Below are 17,818 nucleotides of genomic sequence, written 5' to 3'. Positions count from 1 at the left end.
ATATGAAATTGTGAAAGGCAAGAATGATATGAAATGGCTATTTTACCCAGTCTGTCCACTGAAAGGACATCAGCAATGGCACTTCAGTAGCAGTGAGCACACCCAGTTTCCAGATCTTGGGTTCTAATATCACAACCCACTAAAAAGAACCAGAAGCCCTTAGCAAAATGGCTGAGTCCAGGTCTGGGGCTGGGAGAATAAGCTTGGACCATTTTGTGCGGAAGTCAGAATGACGGGCACAGTAGCCAGCTTGAAGAAGCTCCCACTGACCAAATCTGGGAGAGTCTGAGCATCAAAATACATAATGATAGTAATGGATTATAACCCATTGAATAAAATAAAAATCCATGGATCCATATTGACAGAAATAAATAATAAATAAGAGAGATGGAAAGGCCCTTTTGGTAAAATGTTAACTAATAAATGCAGAAGGAGTAACAGTGTTAAAAAATCGCTATTTGGCAATCATTATAGTAATTTGATTCAGGTAAGAGTCATCAATTACTCTAAGGAACAGGATAGTCACATAGCTTCAAATAATCTCCCCATGGGTTAGTTATTAATTACAAAGAGGAAAACTGTAAACCCGGAGAACATGTCCAGGACTTTTTTTTATCAAAGTTAACATCACTAATATGGAAACAAGTTAAAATTGCCTGCCACCTAATAGGATCAATGAGAAGAAACAGCATTACTTCTGGGGTATTCCTGCCACCCAAGCATAACCTGAATCTAATGAAATATCAAATGAACCTCAATCACGGGTCATTCTGCAGAGTAACTGGCCCCATCTTTTCAAAATGTCAAAGTGGAGAAGGGCAAAGAAGATGGATGGAGACTGATACAGGTGAAGGAGGACTGGAGAGAAATGACAACTGAAACTCAACACGTGATCTTAGATCCTGAAAAATTCTTACCACTGAACACAAGTAGGACAATGGGGGACATCTGAATAAAGTCTGTGGATTCGATAACAGTGTTTTATCAATGTTAATTTCCTGATTTTGACATTTGCATGGTGGCTAGGTAAGAGAATGACCTTGATTTTAAGAAATATATACTGAAATATTTAGAGGTTAAGAAAAAGAGAACCATTAGACTGTGGTTTGACTTAGGCTAGCAAAGTAATTTATAAATAAGGAAGCAAGTAAGTTTTAAAAATGTATACATATCTAACTACAGCTCTGATACAATTTCATGTGTAATTATTTAGAAAAAAATCAAATTTAATGTACCTTTTCCATCTTTTTTGAAGTTTTCTCTGCATCATTACTGTGTCTGAAAAATAAATTGACCCAGTTTATAATATTAAAATGTAATTTGAAAAATCATAATAAAAATGTCAATTTTCTTTACCCTGGAACTGGTTTTGTTTTCTCTTTCTTCTCATCTGTTTCATGTTCGTCAACACATTCTGCAAAACATTAAATACAAGAAAAATAATTTAAATGAAGGGTTATCATTGTGTGTGTGTGTGTGTGTGTGTGTGTGTGTGTGCGTGTGTGTGTATGTGTGATAGAAGCATTACTAGAAACTAAAAACAAACAAATTCACCTCTACTGGCATAATATCTTAACAACATATTTTATAACCATAATTATCCCCTAAGATTTTTCACTGCATCGGAACAGTTTATCAGAGGCACAAATAACTACAGTAAAATGAGATACTTGTTCCAAATAGAATGTAGGAATTAAAGATTCCCAATATTATGCAAGAAGATAATTTCAGTACAAAAGAGTAACCTGGAGGTCTACTGATAAAGACATGAGAGAGAGTTCCATCAGACTGGCTACAGAATGGAAAAGCATTCTTCCTTTTTTGCTAGAAACTGTAAATTCAATCATTAATTAAGGTAAATATTGAGGTAATGTAATTCCCTTGTATAAATATTGGGAAATATAGAAAGAGGAAGGTTAAATTCACATCATGCACGTGTGCAAGTTAATTAAAAATATAACCCAGAATTCTTGAGTTTATGCCTATTGCCCATATAGTCCCCCTGTGGCCGTATCTACATGTGATACCTTCTATTTCCAGTCCATGATTGGTTGATCCACTCAAATTAGCCATCTGAGTGTCCTGGACCTGTGCTTCAGCACTGATGATCTGTTGTGACACAGCTTCCACGATGGGCATCACCATGGCAGCAGTTGAGGTGTTGCTAAGCCACATAGATAAGAAGGCGGTACTGCTCATGAATCCCAGTGTCAGCCTGAAATGAGAGGAATTTTAGTATGAGCTGTGCTCCTAGCTTAACTAACTATATTACTTAACTGTAAAAGATGCTGCTTATGAGTTGGGAATTCATTTTTTTCAAAACATTGATGGTTAGGTTTCCCCCCAGACAACAAACTCTGAAGAGAGTCACAGCCAAGAGAAATCAAAGTGGCAGAGGTAAGAGTGGAGTTCTTGTAAGACTTATCTTGCAGGAAACCATAAAAGTCTTCTCTCTCATAACAGAATAACAACTAAACATATAACCAGCCTGCAAGTTGCTAGAGGGTATAACAGCTTCTATTACTATGCCAATATTTGAATGTCCTTTACAGGTGACACTTTCCTTCAAATCATAGTAAAATAAGGTACAACCACTTTTCAATTTAGGATCCTCTACTATTATTATTATTTTTTATTCCTTACCTGAGGATATTTTTCCCATTGCTTTTCAGAGAGAGTGGAAAGGAGAGAGAGAGAGAAACATTGATTGGCTGCCTCCCACACGTGCCCCTACTGACCACTGAGCCGAGCCTGCAACCGAGGTACGTGCCCTTGCTGGGAATCACACCCAGGACCCTTCAGTCTGCAGGCCCATGCTCTAATCACTGAGCCAAAGTGGATAGGGCAAGGATCCCTTATTCTTTCTTTTATCTTTTGGTCATATCTCTGTTTAATAGGATGTTGCCAAGAAGACATAAGGGCAAGGAGAGAGATCAATTTTTATAAATCTGCCTTTTACTTTTTCACTGTTTGGGTTTATACGTGGTGGGTGGAGGAAATGGTTAAAATCAATGGCTAGAATGCAGTTCAGAATTTTCTGTAGATTCTATTACTCAGCTCTTCTGAATGTGACATTCCTGCGTGTGGTCAAGAACTGGATATATTATATCATCTTTTATACATAGAGTGTTTCTTCCCCTTAATAATAACATACCTAAAGCTACAGGATTTTAAGCCATGTCTATAAGCTTTCAAAATCACACTTGGGATAAAATATGATCTCTTTTGAGTAGGAGGTTCCAGAAAATCATTCAGAAGCACATCTTTCCATATAGAGCCATTTGTTAAGTTCTCTGACTCCATTTAAAAATATATCTACAAGAAAAATTTTACACTATATGTTTCAACTTCAGATAAGGTGATTATTTTCTATGTGTAACACAAAACAAAAGAAAGCTTTTTAGAAACCTGCTTAAACAAGAAATGATTCATTAAAAAAAGAGGTATAAGGGATGATAAATGGTGATGGACAGGAGACTTGACTTGGGGGGTGAGCACACAATACAAAATACAGATGATGTACTATGTATTATAGAATTGTACACCTGAAACCTATAGAATTTTATTATTAATTTTATATCATTTAAATAAATTCAATTTTTTTAAAAAAGGAAAGCTAGAAATGCTTTTAACAATGCATTGGCAAGATACAAAATCTTCCAATAAAAAATGGTTGAGATCAGATAAGGTTTCTGTGTGATAAAAATGCCTTAAATTGAAAAGCCATTTAGTGGCATAATAGACAGTGCCCCACTGTGCAATGCACTCCTGCATCCCCTGGGGTCAGTGAGCAGATGGTCAAGGAAAAGAGACACATTTCTGTAGCACCCCAAGAAGCATGGAACACCATCTCACTCTTAAACAAGTGAAATGTCCTTAATACATATATGTTATAAAATTTTTAAGTAAATATTTTTAAACCTTTGTCTCATCTGAGTTATTTTTTTTTTTTGTATTTAACAAAACAATTTGTTCCATAAATGATAAACACAGATGTGGTTATACCCTAGAATGAATTATGCAACAGAATTCAATACAATTTTCTCATTTTCAAAGAAAGATGAGAAGGGAACAACCACCTAAGGCTTTAAAGCATAATTCCATTATGCAAATGATTTTGACACTGGAAAGGTTTTTTGGCTTACATCTACATTCTTAAGAGCTGGAATTAAAACTCAAGTAGCCAATTAATTTAATGGGGGGGGGGATCATTTTGGTTGGGAAAATCAGTCAAGTGAGTGATTTCACATCCTATAGATGACGTTTCTTAATTGATTATTTCACTTTGCAGCAGTTCATTTAAAATGAAAAATGCTCACCTTGGAACTTTTCTGCACATATTTGTATTTTGTCAATAATCTCTTTGTCTTTGGTTCCTAACATCCTCCCTGTGATTAAAGATGCTCTTGAACAAATATTGAAAGTATAATGAGACAAATCAACAAAATTTTATAAAATCTACTGTGAAGTCTATTAATCTTGTGTGTTGAGGTTCAAGGTTTCTCTCAGCTTTGATTTCTACAGTGCATAAAAGGTAAGAGAGTTGTGTGCAATCTTGCTGTATTTAGGCCTTCATGGAAAGGAAAGTTCTTTTTCTCCTCCTACAAGTCAAGTGCACTTTATATCACTTTCATATTTTCAGAGAAAATAAAGTCATGAATTATACTGCAATGCAAATTATTGCCTAGCTATGCATTACTTTTTTGCTTATTTGCTCTGCACAAAAATGATCTGTTTGGAATGTTAACCTGGAACAGTAAATGCAGTGCTTACCATGCTGGGTTCACACCCACCATCAGCACCATTTTCAGAGCAATCCTTTTGTGCAAATTCCATTTTTCTATTGATGTTGCTAAACAGATGACTCCAATTAGCAGTAGGTGAAAATCTTTGAAATAAGAAGATGCCACCTGAAATTATAATTAAACCCATGATTATTTAGGTCAGTGGGGGGAAATAATATTACACAAAAAAAGGCATTATTTCACTGCTCTTAACTTTGACTTTCACCTACATAATCTTTCTACTTTGTTAAGAGAAATGTATATGTTTAACACAAATTTAAATATGTTCTATATTCTTATGCAGAAATAGTAGTGTTAAGGAAAAATATACCAAAAAAAAATAGTACCCAGGATTTTGGGTTTTTAAACAGCTGAATAGCATCAGGCCTTCTATACCTTAATTTCTCCATCTGTAAACTGGGGTTAATCAGTTTATACTCCTATCATAGAATGTCAATGACTGTAATTTGGGAAAGTTCTGAGTTGAGCTTCCAACTCACTAATATCTTTGTTACCATTTGTATTTTAAATGGTTTACCTTCAAAATTATTTATTATAAGGTAAATGCCCTTGAAAGGGATCAACATTTCAATCCATTTTTAGCTAACACCATTCAGATTTAGTAAAGTGTACAGACAATTTGGGCAACCATTTGCAGCAGTATTTACCAAAAAATGCTCTGAAATATGTCAGGTATATAATATTTTTCTCAAAAAAAAAAAGATTTTGTGGTCAAATATGTTTAGAAACCAGAATTTTGAAATACTAGAATATTCCTTCCTCAAAGACTAGAATATTCTTTCCTGTAGGCCTCCTCAAAACCTTTAAATACTAACATATATTGTCACACTCAAAGAGTGGGGTTCCATGTAAAACACCCTTTTCAAACTAATCTAACCATAGAAACCTTATTTTTAAATTTTAAGTAGAGTACCTCATGGGACTGATATTCAGGAAACTGACTTTACAAAATGCTTAGCTAAATTAAATTGCAAGGCTGCCCAGAAAGACAAGAATTATAAGAGGAATTATCCCTTTTTAAAATATCAGAGGATTCTTGAACAAGATGGTGGCGTAGGTAATAGCTGCACCCTCCGCCTCCGGCAACCACATCAAAATTACAACTAAAATACAGAACCACCATCACTCAGAGCCTCCTAGAATCTGGCTGAACAGAAGCCCCGCAACCAGGGAACCGAAGCAGCACCGAGACCGGGAGGAGGGGAGGAGACGCAGGAGGATCGGGGCTGGATCCTGGGATGTGGCCACGGGCCCACACCCGGTGCCACAGGTTAAACCCAGGAGGGAATCTCAGCAGTGGAAGTTTCCCGGAGAAGCAAGGGGTCCCAGCCTCACCTCAGACCCCAAGCCCAAGGCTCCAGGGCCAGGAAGAGACATCCCCACAATTCCGGCTGTGAAACCAGCGGGGACTGTCGCTGAGGGTCGCGGAGGCTGCGGGAGCCCCAGCAGCTCCTCTTAAAGGGCCCGGCACGGACTCACCCGGACGCTCCCTCTGAGCCCAGCGCCAGGCAGCAGCTTGAAAGGACCTGTGACACTTGGGGAAAAACTAACCTGCCTGAAGTCGGGCCAAGAGGTGGAGGGGCAGCTTTCTCCCAGGCAGAAGAGCTGGCGGACACCATTGCTCCTTTGGTGAGCCCTCCTCCAATGGAGCCGGTGGGTGGGCACCATATTTGAATCGCCAGCACTTGACTCCCACCTTTGGCCCCGCCCCATGATTCCGGGAGGCCCCGCCCCTCCCCACCTGCAAGCTCATCCAGGTCATTTCCAGCGGCTTTTCTGTGCAAGTGGCCTCTCGAGCCTCATGCTTAGGACTTTCCTAAAATCTCTCAAACAAGCAGCAGCATGCTCCATATGACTTGATTCATGGCCCCAGGCCTGGAACTAGTGGCAGCCTGTATTGGTTCATAGCTTGGCCTCTCCTGGACACCTCCAAGTCCAACACAAGTAACAGCCAAGCTGTTTGCTGCGTAGCTTATGCTGGGTTACCCTGGGCAGAGGCTGACTTTGCACCTCCTGGGAGGCCCTAGAGACCATACACCTGGTGGCCAGACTCAACCATCCTGGATTACAACCCTACCACATTCACAAGTGATACACTCAAGGGGTGCACTTGGTGAACATCAAAGCTCCACTGAAGTAAATCCTGCTCCATAGGGGTGTCTCCAGAACAGCAGCTCTCTAGCTGTAGTTGCAGCTGATCCTCACAGCTGATTGGCCTGGGGGTCAATTCCTCCCAGTGACACCAATGCAACCAAGGCTCAACTGCAACATGACAGTGCACACAGCCCACACAGGGGAGCACCTAGAAGGCCCAACTCAGGTTGGGAAGGTTGAGCCTCTGGACCCTACAAGACACCTACTACACAAAGCCACTCTCCAAATTCCAGGAATCATGGCAGCTCTGCCTAATACACAGAAACAAACACCTGGAAGCAAAATGTGAAGGCAAAAAATATTTCACAAAGGAAAGAACAGAAGAAATCTCTGGAAAAGGAACTAAATGAAATAGAGTCTAGCAAGTTACTCAATACAGATTTCAGAATAATGGTTATAAGGATGCTCAAGGATACTAGTAAGACTATTAAGAAAACAAGTGAGACCATCAATGACATAATAAAGTACCAGTTCAGAAATGAAGGCAACATGAACTGAAATGAAGAATAATTTACAGGGAATCAACAGTAGAGTAGAGGATGTTGAGAATCAAATCAGCAATTTGGAATATGAGGAAACAAAAAACACCCAACTAGAAGAGCAAAAAGAAACCAGAAATATAAAAATAGTTTAGGGAGTCTCTGGAACAACTTCAAGCAACCCAAAATTCATATTATTGGGGTTACAGAAGGAGAAGAAAGAGATCAAGAAATTGAAAACCTATTTGGAAAAATAATGACAGAAAACTTCTCCTACCTGGGGAAAGAAATAAATTTACAAATCCAGGAAGCACAGAGAGTCCCAAACAAGAGGAACCCAAAGAGGCCTACACCAAGACACATCACAATTAAAATGCCTAAAGTTAAAGACAAAGAGAGAATCTTAAAAGCAACAAGAGAAAAGTAGTTAGTTATCTACAAGGGAGCTCCCATACGACTGTCAGTTGATTTCTCAACAGAAACCTTGCAGGCCAGAAGGGAGTGGCAAGAAATATTCAAAGTGATGAAAAACAAGAACCTACAACCAAGATTACTCTACCCAGCAAAGCTCTTATTTAGAATTGAAGATCATATAAAGAACTTCTCAGACAAGGAAAAGCTAAAGGAGTTCATCACCACCAGACCAGTACTACATGAAATGTTGAAGGGCCTTCTTTAAGAAGAAGCTAATGAACAAAAGAATCTGACAAACTAAATAGATCCAGAGACATGGACATATGCAACAGACGATCATATTTCAGAGGGAAGAGGGAAGAGGGGTGGAGGGTGGGAAGAGATTAACCAAAGAAGTTATATGCATATATTCACAACCCATGGACACAGACAATAACTGGGCGAAGGCCTGGGGAGGGGGTGGGAGTGAGGTGAAGGAGATCAACTGGGGGGAAAATAGGACACCTGTAATAATTTCAACAATAAAGATTAAAAATAAATTAACTAAATTTTTTTTAAATGAGGAAATCTGCTGCAGTTTTTAAATCCTTTTAAAAAAATCAAATAATATCTAGTAAAGAATGGAAGAATTGGAACAAAACTATTCTAATATTCTGAAACCATATAGAAGTAAGACAATTTTCATGATGATTTTCCTATTTTAAACTGCACCTGCATTTTTAATATTGCTTACTAAGCTTAGCTTGGTTTAAAAAGAAATAAAAATTGAAAATTACCCTTGCATAGAAGTGGACAAGTGGAAAAGTTAATTTGTCATGCTTTTCAAAGTATATATTTCTCTCTTTACATTTTTTAGTAATTGCACAATAGAAAATAAATAATTATATCAATTTTTTATTATTTTATTTATTAATTACTCTAACGTTGAATAAGCACCTACCATGCACCAAAACTGTTATATAAGCAGGGGTTATAGGTATAAATGCGTGACAATTATCCCTCTTCCTACCTCTTCAATGCTCAAATATAAGTTTTTCTAAATAGATCCTACTATTTTACTGTATTGCAGAGCCTTGTGTGTTTTCTTCTTAGCACATCACATTGTGTAAATACTGTTTGTTTACTTGTTTGTTGTATGTCTTCTCTATTACACTACACATTCTGTTTTGCTAGCTATTGTGTATTTGGCAACTAGCACAGTCCTGCTACGGAGTAGGAGCTCAGTAAATAGTATTTGATAAATGAGAGAGGGAGGAAGGGAATCAATGAATAAGGTGTGGTCACTGAGTTCCGAAGTTCCAATTATCTACACTCTGTTCCCAAAAGGCTGTCCTAACTTCTTCAACCCTTAATCTTGGTATAAGTTTTCTTTCAATTTATTAATCTACTAGTACTTTCACAGTTATGAACCATTTTTTCTCCCTGGTTCTATCCCTGCCTCTCTGAATTTTCCTTCTTGGCCTTCTTAGAAATACTTTTCTTCTGCCTTTTTCTTAAATACTGATCTTCTTATGATTTTAATTTCTATCTCTATGTGACTAAAATAATCTCTGGCACATAGTAGGCATTGAATACATATTTGTTGAATGAATGCTGTAGACATTAAAATCTTTATATCCAGACAGGTAAGTCTTCTGAGTCCCAGACTGGTATATCCAGTTGGACATTTCCATTTGAACTTCCCACAAATATCTAAAAACTCAACATACCCCTTTTTGTGGTGATTAAGTAGTTCCTCAAGCCAGAAACCTGAAGGTCAGCCATGATTCCCTTTTCACTTTCAATATGTGTGTATTAGTCATCAAATCTTATTATTTCCTGTTCCTTCAAATCTTTTAAATTTGCTTTTCTCTTTGCACATTACTACCTTCATTAAGCTCCTTATCTTTTCTCACTTGATTACTGTATAAACTGTCCTTTTCTAATTCACCCCTTACCATTGTCATATCACTTTTCTAAATTGTGAATCACATTATTAGCCTTCCTATACCCCTTCAGTGGACCCCACGTCTTTAAAGGCCAAATATAATCTTCTCGACATGACTTACAAGACTCTATCATTTAGTTCCATCTCATCTCTCCAGCTTAGTCTTTCAGTGCTCCACCAACTTCTTCCTACATGTGCAGTTCCCAAACACAGAAATGCTGTAACACTTGCTTGTCATTTAACTGGAATACTTTCTCTCACCTTGGTTACCCCTCCTCTTCCTTCATGAATGAACTCAGATGTTAATTCTTCCAAGATGCCTTCCCTAACCACCCCAGACTTGTTAGATGGTATGTCCTTTTGTTATAGTACATCTTAATCTATATAGAGATCATTTCTTTACTTAACCATCCCTCATCCCTTTCATTTGACTAGCCACAAATGTGTTTTATTGACCATTGTATTTATGGACTTAGCACATGACTGGCATATATTGGCACTCAATAGATGTTGAATTAATAAGTCTAAACTCAAGGAATTTATAGGTTATTAGATGAGGGAAAATAAGTTAACAAAGAGCACAATAATGCATCACATGTGAGTGAGAGTTACATCTTCATGGTGTAGTTGAGGTTCAAGAGTAAGTGACCACTTTTTCCAAGGGAAATTTGGAAAATCTTACAGGATCTGATACTTGATTTGATCATTGTAAGATAAATAGGCTTTTGAGCTTTCCTCTACCCTTATCTCTTTTGCAGTTTTGTTCATTGGATTAAGCCCCACTGACCCTATTTCAACAATACTTTATACTTAAATGAGAGGACAAATGCACAAAGGAACACATAAAAACAAGCCATTATTAGTAATTGATTAAACACAGAAATAGGTCCAGGACCATGAGATATACTTTTTATAATCTTTTTAGATTATACCAGCAGTTGACAGACTTTGTCTATAAAGAATTAGATAGTAAATATTTTAGACTTTGTGAGCCTTATGATTTCTTTAGCTACTCAACTTGTCTTTGTAGCACAAACGTAATCAAAGATAATATGTAAATGAATAACGATGGCTGTGTGTGTTTCCAATAAAACTTTATTTTTAAAATTCGTTGCCCAGCCGGCATGGCTCAAACAACTGAGCATAGACCTATGATCCAGGAGATCGGGGGTTGATTCCCAGTCATGGCACATACCCGGGTTGTGGACTGCAGCCGATCAATGACTCTCTCATCATTGATGTTTCCCTCTCTCTCTCTCTCTCTCTCTCTCTCCCCCTTCCTCTCTCTGAAATCAATAAAGATATATTTTTAAAAAATAAAAATAAAAAAATAAAATAAAATTGGGTTGCAGGCTTGATTTGTTCCTCAGACTCATTGTTTGTAAATCTTGTAATAGAATACATAAACAAATTATGGCCTGAAGCCCAATTGTCTAAGTGAAATTAGTTGTTAAACCTAAGAAGGAATTTTTGCTTTTCTGTTTTCCATCATATTACCCATTCTTTGTTTTTCATCAAAGTTAGTATATTTGAAGAAGAATGTTAGCCATAGGTAGATATGTGTGTGTTTATAGTCTACTTGTATAAGAGGTAATAAGAGAAAGTGCTATTGGTTTGTAAATGACACTGATAAATATATCTATTTTGGAGACAAAATTGGTATGTCAAATCAAATTCCTAATGAAATTTGAAATCCATTCACAACATCAAGATAGTTATATTTGTTTCAAATGGGATTTCATCAAGAAACATGGGCTTTTATAATCAGAGTACCTGGGTTCTCTCTTAGCTATGTAATTTATACCAGTTAAGCAACCTTTCTACAAGCCAATATACTTACCCATGAAAGTAAAATAATACTTCACATCAAGTTTGTGAATTAAATGAGATTTTTGGAGGGTATTTTGTCAGTTCTAATGTGTATAATTATAAAGCCTATATTTTGATAATATATTTAAGAGAATATTTACTTATGCTGTAATGCTAAATCCAATGGTCAATTTCCAGTTTTCGCATTAATTGATCTATTAGAAGATTTGACTCTCTGGATCCTTGCCTCATTCTTAAAATATTTGCTTCATTTGCATTTCTGAACCCCACACTCATGTGATCTTCCTCCTACCTCAATAACATTTTGTTCTCAGTCTTCTTTTCTATCATATTCTCTTCTCACCAACCTCTTAATGCTGTAGTTCTCCAGAACTCCATTCTTGGTTCTTTTTGCTTTTCTATCTTCACTCAGTCCATAATGATCTCATCAAATCTTAGGGCTGATGACTAGCAAATCTCTATTTCCAGCTCAGCTCTATCTCATGAACTCTGGACTCAAATGCCTACTCAACATCTTCACTTAGATATAAAATAGGTCTTTCAAACTAGTGTCCAGCACTGAACTCCAGGTGTCCATCTCTCTCCTGCAACAAGCCTACTTTGCTCATAGCTTTCATTCCAATTGATAGCAACTTCATTTTTCTAGTTGGCAAGTCAAAAAGTTATGAGGCTCTTAGACTCCTTTCCTTCTTTCATATGTCATATCAAATTATTCAGTAAATTGTTGATAAAATATATAATTAAAAATAAATATAATATATTCAAAATCCCTATTACTCTCCCTGGTCTGAATTACCATGTCTTCTCACCTGGATTATTGCAAAAAGCCTAATAGGTAGTCTCCTTTCTACCTTGTTCTAAACACAGCAGCCCATGTTATCCTTTTAAAATAAAAGTCAAATCAATCATATAACCTTTCAACTCAAAGCTCTTTAGAGGGTCTAACTTCATTCAGAGTTAAAACCTTATCATGGCCTACTTTGGCTCTACATGGTCTAGTTCTGCTTCACATTTTCTCCCTGACATCATATTCTGCCATTCTTTCCTTCATTCACTCTGCTCCAGTCACCCAGCAGACATATACCTGCCTTAAGGTCTTTGCACTGGGTATTTCCCCTTCAGCAATGGTGTTCCCCATATATTCAAATGGCTAACTCCCTCATCTCCTGTAAACCTTCATTCAGGTACAGACACCTTTTTGAAGTCTACTCTGATAATTCTATTTTTATTAAAACTGAAACCCTCTCCTGATCCTCATTCTTCTGTTGCATTTTTTTCATAGCATCAATTACGTTCTAACTCACTGAGTAATTTACCTATTCATTAGGCATATTGTTTGTTGTCTCTTTTTTCCTAGGAAGACAGGCACTTTTTGTCTGTTTTGATTCCTTGATGCATTCCAAAGTGCCTGGCAGAGTCCTAGCACATAAATATCTATTAAATGACTGAGTAAATATCTAATACAACATTTTACTGTACATGTGTGTATCTTTACATTTATATATTTAAATTTATATATAAATGTGTTTTAATAATAATAATAAACCTGTTTGGGGAAATCTAATTGGCACACTAAATATCTGGCATTTCAAATTTTATTCAACAGATGAGAGAAATTCAATACTTGTTGATATTCTTCATACAACAATAAGCAAGTCACGTTAGAGTAGGTAATTATTTGATCTACATGAGCAGGGATAGATGCCTAAGATCAAGGGAAGATGTGGGAGATGTGACAAACAAAAATTAACCAAGAGTTAGCAATCTCAAGAGTGAGCAAAAGGGACACTTAAAACCTCCTCCAAGATGTGGTCTAAGAGATAGCTTAATATCTGGGTGGGGCAACCTTGAAACCTGAGGAGGTTGTTTCTTTTGCTTTTGCTTTTGTTTTTGTTTTGCACAACCCAACTCTGGGGTATAAAACTACAAACACCCAAACAATTGGGGCACTTGGTTCGGCTTCGGCCAGCTAAGCTGCCTGCTTGGACTGTATCTGAGTATATTTCCTTTTCTTGCAAATAATTTCTTGCATGCTTTGCTATTTGATACTGTCTCTTGCTTGAATTCCTTCCTACAAGCAAGACAAGAACTGAGGACACAGAGACCACCTCTAGCAGTAAGGTATAGGTCTTTAGCACAGGCTTGATAAATAGGTAAAGTAAGGTTAAAGCTACGGTGGCCAAAGAGAGAGATGTGTAGGGCTGTGAACTTGGATAAGGGTATTAAAGACATATTATTCTCTTCAATGACAGGTGAAATTCCCAAATGCTGCAATAGGCTGGAACAACAGTTTAACACTATCAAGCAAACTTTAAGTGTGAATATTAAAATGCATAAGAATACTTGATACTTAGTTTTCACCATTTCATATATATTACTTGATTTGATTGTTACAGCCCTTGGATTGTGTGGCATTATCATTCCCATTTACAGATGAGAAAATAAGAGTTATTAAGGGACATGATCAAGATCATACAAGTAATTATTGTGACTATCAGGTTTTCGGTTCAGGTCTTCTGACTAAATCTCTAGCTCTTTCCTTGTAGCTTCATCAGCTCTTTCTGAGGAAAAGGTCAGTTTCCCTGTGTGGACAGAAGATCACAAGACTAAAGAACAGTTTTCTCCACTAAAAGTGGTAAGAACTTTGATTTGTTTCAAGTGCCAGTTAAGCTTAACAGGTGAAAAAGTCACATAAAGTTTAAGATGAATTTAGGCTGAAATACCAGAAGGGAGATGATAAACTCACTTTCGCTTTGCAACAATCAGAATGTTTCTAGAGGGGGTTGGCAGGCAGCCAGCATGGGGAGACGCCTTCCTGGGCCTGTCAGGGATGCCCCTCCATGGTGCTGTTGCTGGTTGAGGGGCCATGGGGGATCTTGTCCAAGCCCACTTGTTTCTGGAGAAAAGAGCCAGACTTCTCAGAGGTCAGTCTGTTCAACAAGTGGGACCCCAGGGCCTGCTGTATATTCAGCAAAGAGAGCTTGCAATGACCTCCTCAAAGGATAGCTCTATCTCCATTCTGGGTTCTAATGATGCCACCACTTGTCACATTGTGGTCCTGAGGCACACAGATAGTGAGCTACCTGCTTGACACATTGTGATGGAACCTACACCAAAGCTGAGTTCCTCTCAGTCACGAGCTCCATAAAATCCTTTCCAACCATGCTCAGTGTGGAAAGCTGGAAGTGCACCTCCTGGGCGACTTGGTGACACGGGCAGTTGTCACAAAAACTTACTCATCACCTTCTTAGTGAATTTGACAGACAAGAAGATGACATTCACTTAGTGACATTATGTGTGACAGAATTAAATGACCTGGAAGAAAATGAAAACCACTTTCCAATTTATGGCATTGCTGTCAACACTAACACTGCAGAGATCACAGCCTCCTTCCAAAGATCGTGAGGAGCAGCTGCAAGCTGCACCAGCTTTAACAGGAGGACCGGTAGCTAGTGTTTACAATGCAAAGACAGAACAAGTTCATATAGGACCTAGTTCCTGGGTGCCATTTCCACATGTGAATTCCTGGTTGCAAAGGTTCCTGGAAAACCTTTCCACTTCACCTCTGGCTGAGACTCCCTCACTCCCACCCCAACCCCCATGTTGTTGAACATACTAGATCTACCTGATTTTTTAAAAAATATTCATCTCCAATAAACACACTATTTCCTAGAACTAAAGCTTTATGCTTAAAAAACAAACAAACAACAACAAAAACAAACAAACAGAAAAGATTTTTTTCTTCAGGAAGTTAAAAATAAGAATTACCAAAGACAGCAACTTTTTGGCATGACAGAAAGAAATGGTGGAGATTGGACAGAATATGAATTTGGAATCTACATCCATTGAATCTTAGTGTTTTTCACATGACTTTCAAAAGAAAATCTTATTTTGGCAAAGAAAAATAAAAGGAATGTTTCTAGAGTGATCTATTCACTTTTGTCAGTGTACAAATAATATTAGCATTGACTAACATATATTGAGTGCTTACTCTGTGAAAGACATTTTTTAAATTAACTAGTTAATCCTTAAGTGTCATTAACAAACCAGAGGTAGTTTCAGCCAGAGAAAAGAATACTGTGGTGATGACAATGGAGGTGGGGGTGGTGGGGTCGAGGAAGGAATTGAGGTCTGAAAACCATAAAAACTGAAGGTGGGAAAACTTAAAGAGATTATATTTATTCTCAAATCCAAGCAGCACTATTATTTGAAAGAAAGGTGAGGTTTATTGGTGAAATCTTAGCTGTAAGAGAAAAGTTTAAAGAGTCAAAGTGACTGAGTTTCAGACTTAGGCTCAATAAAGCTGAGTCACTTAACTGTTAAAATTATTCACAAATGGTATGGATTTCCTTGTGAGGTATTCTAAGCCCACACAGAGGAAGACTTTAAGCACTTTCTGAGTGATCTCATCTGTAAGAGACCTTGTGGAGGGGAATCCCTGCCCAGGATAGAATGATTCACACAGCTCCCTTCCAAGTCTAAGCTTCTGTACTGTTAAATTAGCCCGAGGCTGACACTTTGAGTATAAAGGACTCTTGAACAGCTATCAGCAGCCTGAGTAATGCAACTGTCATTCATGCCTAGAGTTTTGCTGCCCCTCGTTGGGCCTCCACATACTGAAGAGACAGAGTTATTTCTTTGGCAGTTCCCACAAAGCCTGGCCTTCCTAAGTACCCTTTTCCTCCTGTCTCCCTCCAGCCCGCTTGCTACAGAAATGCCCCCAAGATTCCAGTTAATCTTGCTTCTATCTAAGTCTCTTGTAAATGTTAATTTAATCAGTCAGATTATTATTAAACCATAAGAGACAAATATGTGATTATTAAACTTAATTTTCTCTGGCAGTGGGACCACACAAGCCAGCAAGAGAGGGGTTACTAATCTGACACCCTATTTTTGAGGACTTACCAGCCCTCTCTTTTTATATTTCTTTTATTGAGAGCCTTATAGAGTGTTGGAGCATTTGAGAAACTTCTTAAGTTTATAGCTCTTGGATTCTGTGGGACAGCAAAACTTCAGCCTGGGGATGAGAGGAACTAAAGTTCAGCACCGGCCACACTCTTCCAAATCAATGGTGCCTAGAAAGTTAAGAGTCAAGATCATGAGGGAGTAGGAAATGCAGTAAGAAAAGAGGAACAGAAAGGATCAGAAGTGAAAAGAAAAAAAAAGGACTCCAAAATGGGGATGAGCAACATGAAAATAAGGAAAGGAATAATAGCTTCTCCTAATGAGAGAAAGAAAAAACTATATCAGCGGTTAGTAAAAAAAAAATAAAAATCTCCACCTACATTATAAGACAGATGAGCCTCATTATAGTAATATATTGGGCCTTGGAAGAAGAAATAAGCCCAAAGGTGATAAATTGCAGAGTGGCATCTTGAACTTGACATTTTTCCTGAGAGTGTTTGGGCTGTGGTTTAGGCAGTTGTATGCTGGGTGGCTGCAGACTGTGTGGAGATAGATATTCTGGTTTCAATGCATTTCATGGTTTTAATAAGAAACTGAATTCATTTTCTTCAGATGGATACCTTTAAATTGCATAAAGGTAAGAAGCACCTCTTAGCATGAGTAAATACCTCTCAGCAAGAACAAAATAGAAATACACATGGAAGTTAATTAGGCTTTATCTTTGGAAATGTCAGGTTTCTGGAAAAGAAAATGGAAGCTTTTTCTTCATTATACACAAAAATTGCTTTCTAACTGTGGGGAGCCGCTGTGGCCCCAGGCACAGAGGAGCTGCCTGGGTGAGCTGCTGATGTGCTCCCCTGCTCCCAGGGAGATGTGGGTGAGCTGCTGTGGCCCAGGCACAGTGCCTGGGTGAGCTGCCGATGTGCTCTCCTTCTCCCTGACTCAGACCTTGAGGCACCAAGGCAATACTAATTTAGCTTACGGCCTTAAGTTCCAGAAAAGCTTATCAGGATATGGGTCCCGGCCTGAAGGGTTAAAGGACAGTCAAGCCACATACCAAGCCAAGGACTCAATCCTCCCTACAAGTTCCCATTAGAAGCCGAAACAAAGATAGGCACCAATGTCAGAGCTCCTGCAAGAGGCAGGGTGTTTACTCTGAGATAGCATTCAATGGCCTTGAAGGAACTACTCAAGGGGTAGGAATGTGGAGCGGGGTGCTATTCAGAAAAATTAACAGTGTCTGTATAAATTGAGCTGGGAAAATAAACTCGGGGCTGGCACCTGGCAACAGGCATGAGCTGCAG

The 17,818-nt window shown here is 38.0% G+C and overlaps 1 protein-coding gene and 1 pseudogene across 2 annotated transcripts in view; one reads left to right on the top strand and one right to left on the bottom strand.

Annotated features, from left to right (window-relative positions):
• The window catches only part of SLC13A1 (solute carrier family 13 member 1), a gene marked incomplete at both ends in the record, with an annotated part of 102,474 nt that overhangs the window by 64,755 nt on the left and 19,901 nt on the right, over positions 1-17,818 (bottom strand). The window contains 4 exons of the mRNA XM_081146839.1: positions 1,236-1,278; positions 1,357-1,414; positions 2,028-2,215; positions 4,774-4,910. Of these exons, the coding sequence (XP_081002965.1) occupies positions 1,236-1,278; positions 1,357-1,414; positions 2,028-2,215; positions 4,774-4,910 (426 nt within the window). The remainder of the gene's footprint in view (positions 1-1,235; positions 1,279-1,356; positions 1,415-2,027; positions 2,216-4,773; positions 4,911-17,818) is intronic.
• Positions 14,476-15,219, top strand: LOC308561991 (protein N-terminal asparagine amidohydrolase pseudogene; annotated as a pseudogene). The gene has a single exon. The product of its transcript is annotated as a protein N-terminal asparagine amidohydrolase pseudogene (transcript).

The sequence above is a fragment of the Miniopterus schreibersii genome (assembly GCF_964146895.1).
Source record: "Miniopterus schreibersii genome assembly, chromosome: 9".
In the NCBI taxonomy this organism is placed as follows: domain Eukaryota; kingdom Metazoa; phylum Chordata; class Mammalia; order Chiroptera; family Miniopteridae; genus Miniopterus; species Miniopterus schreibersii.
This window is presented reverse-complemented; position numbering and strand designations above follow the sequence as displayed.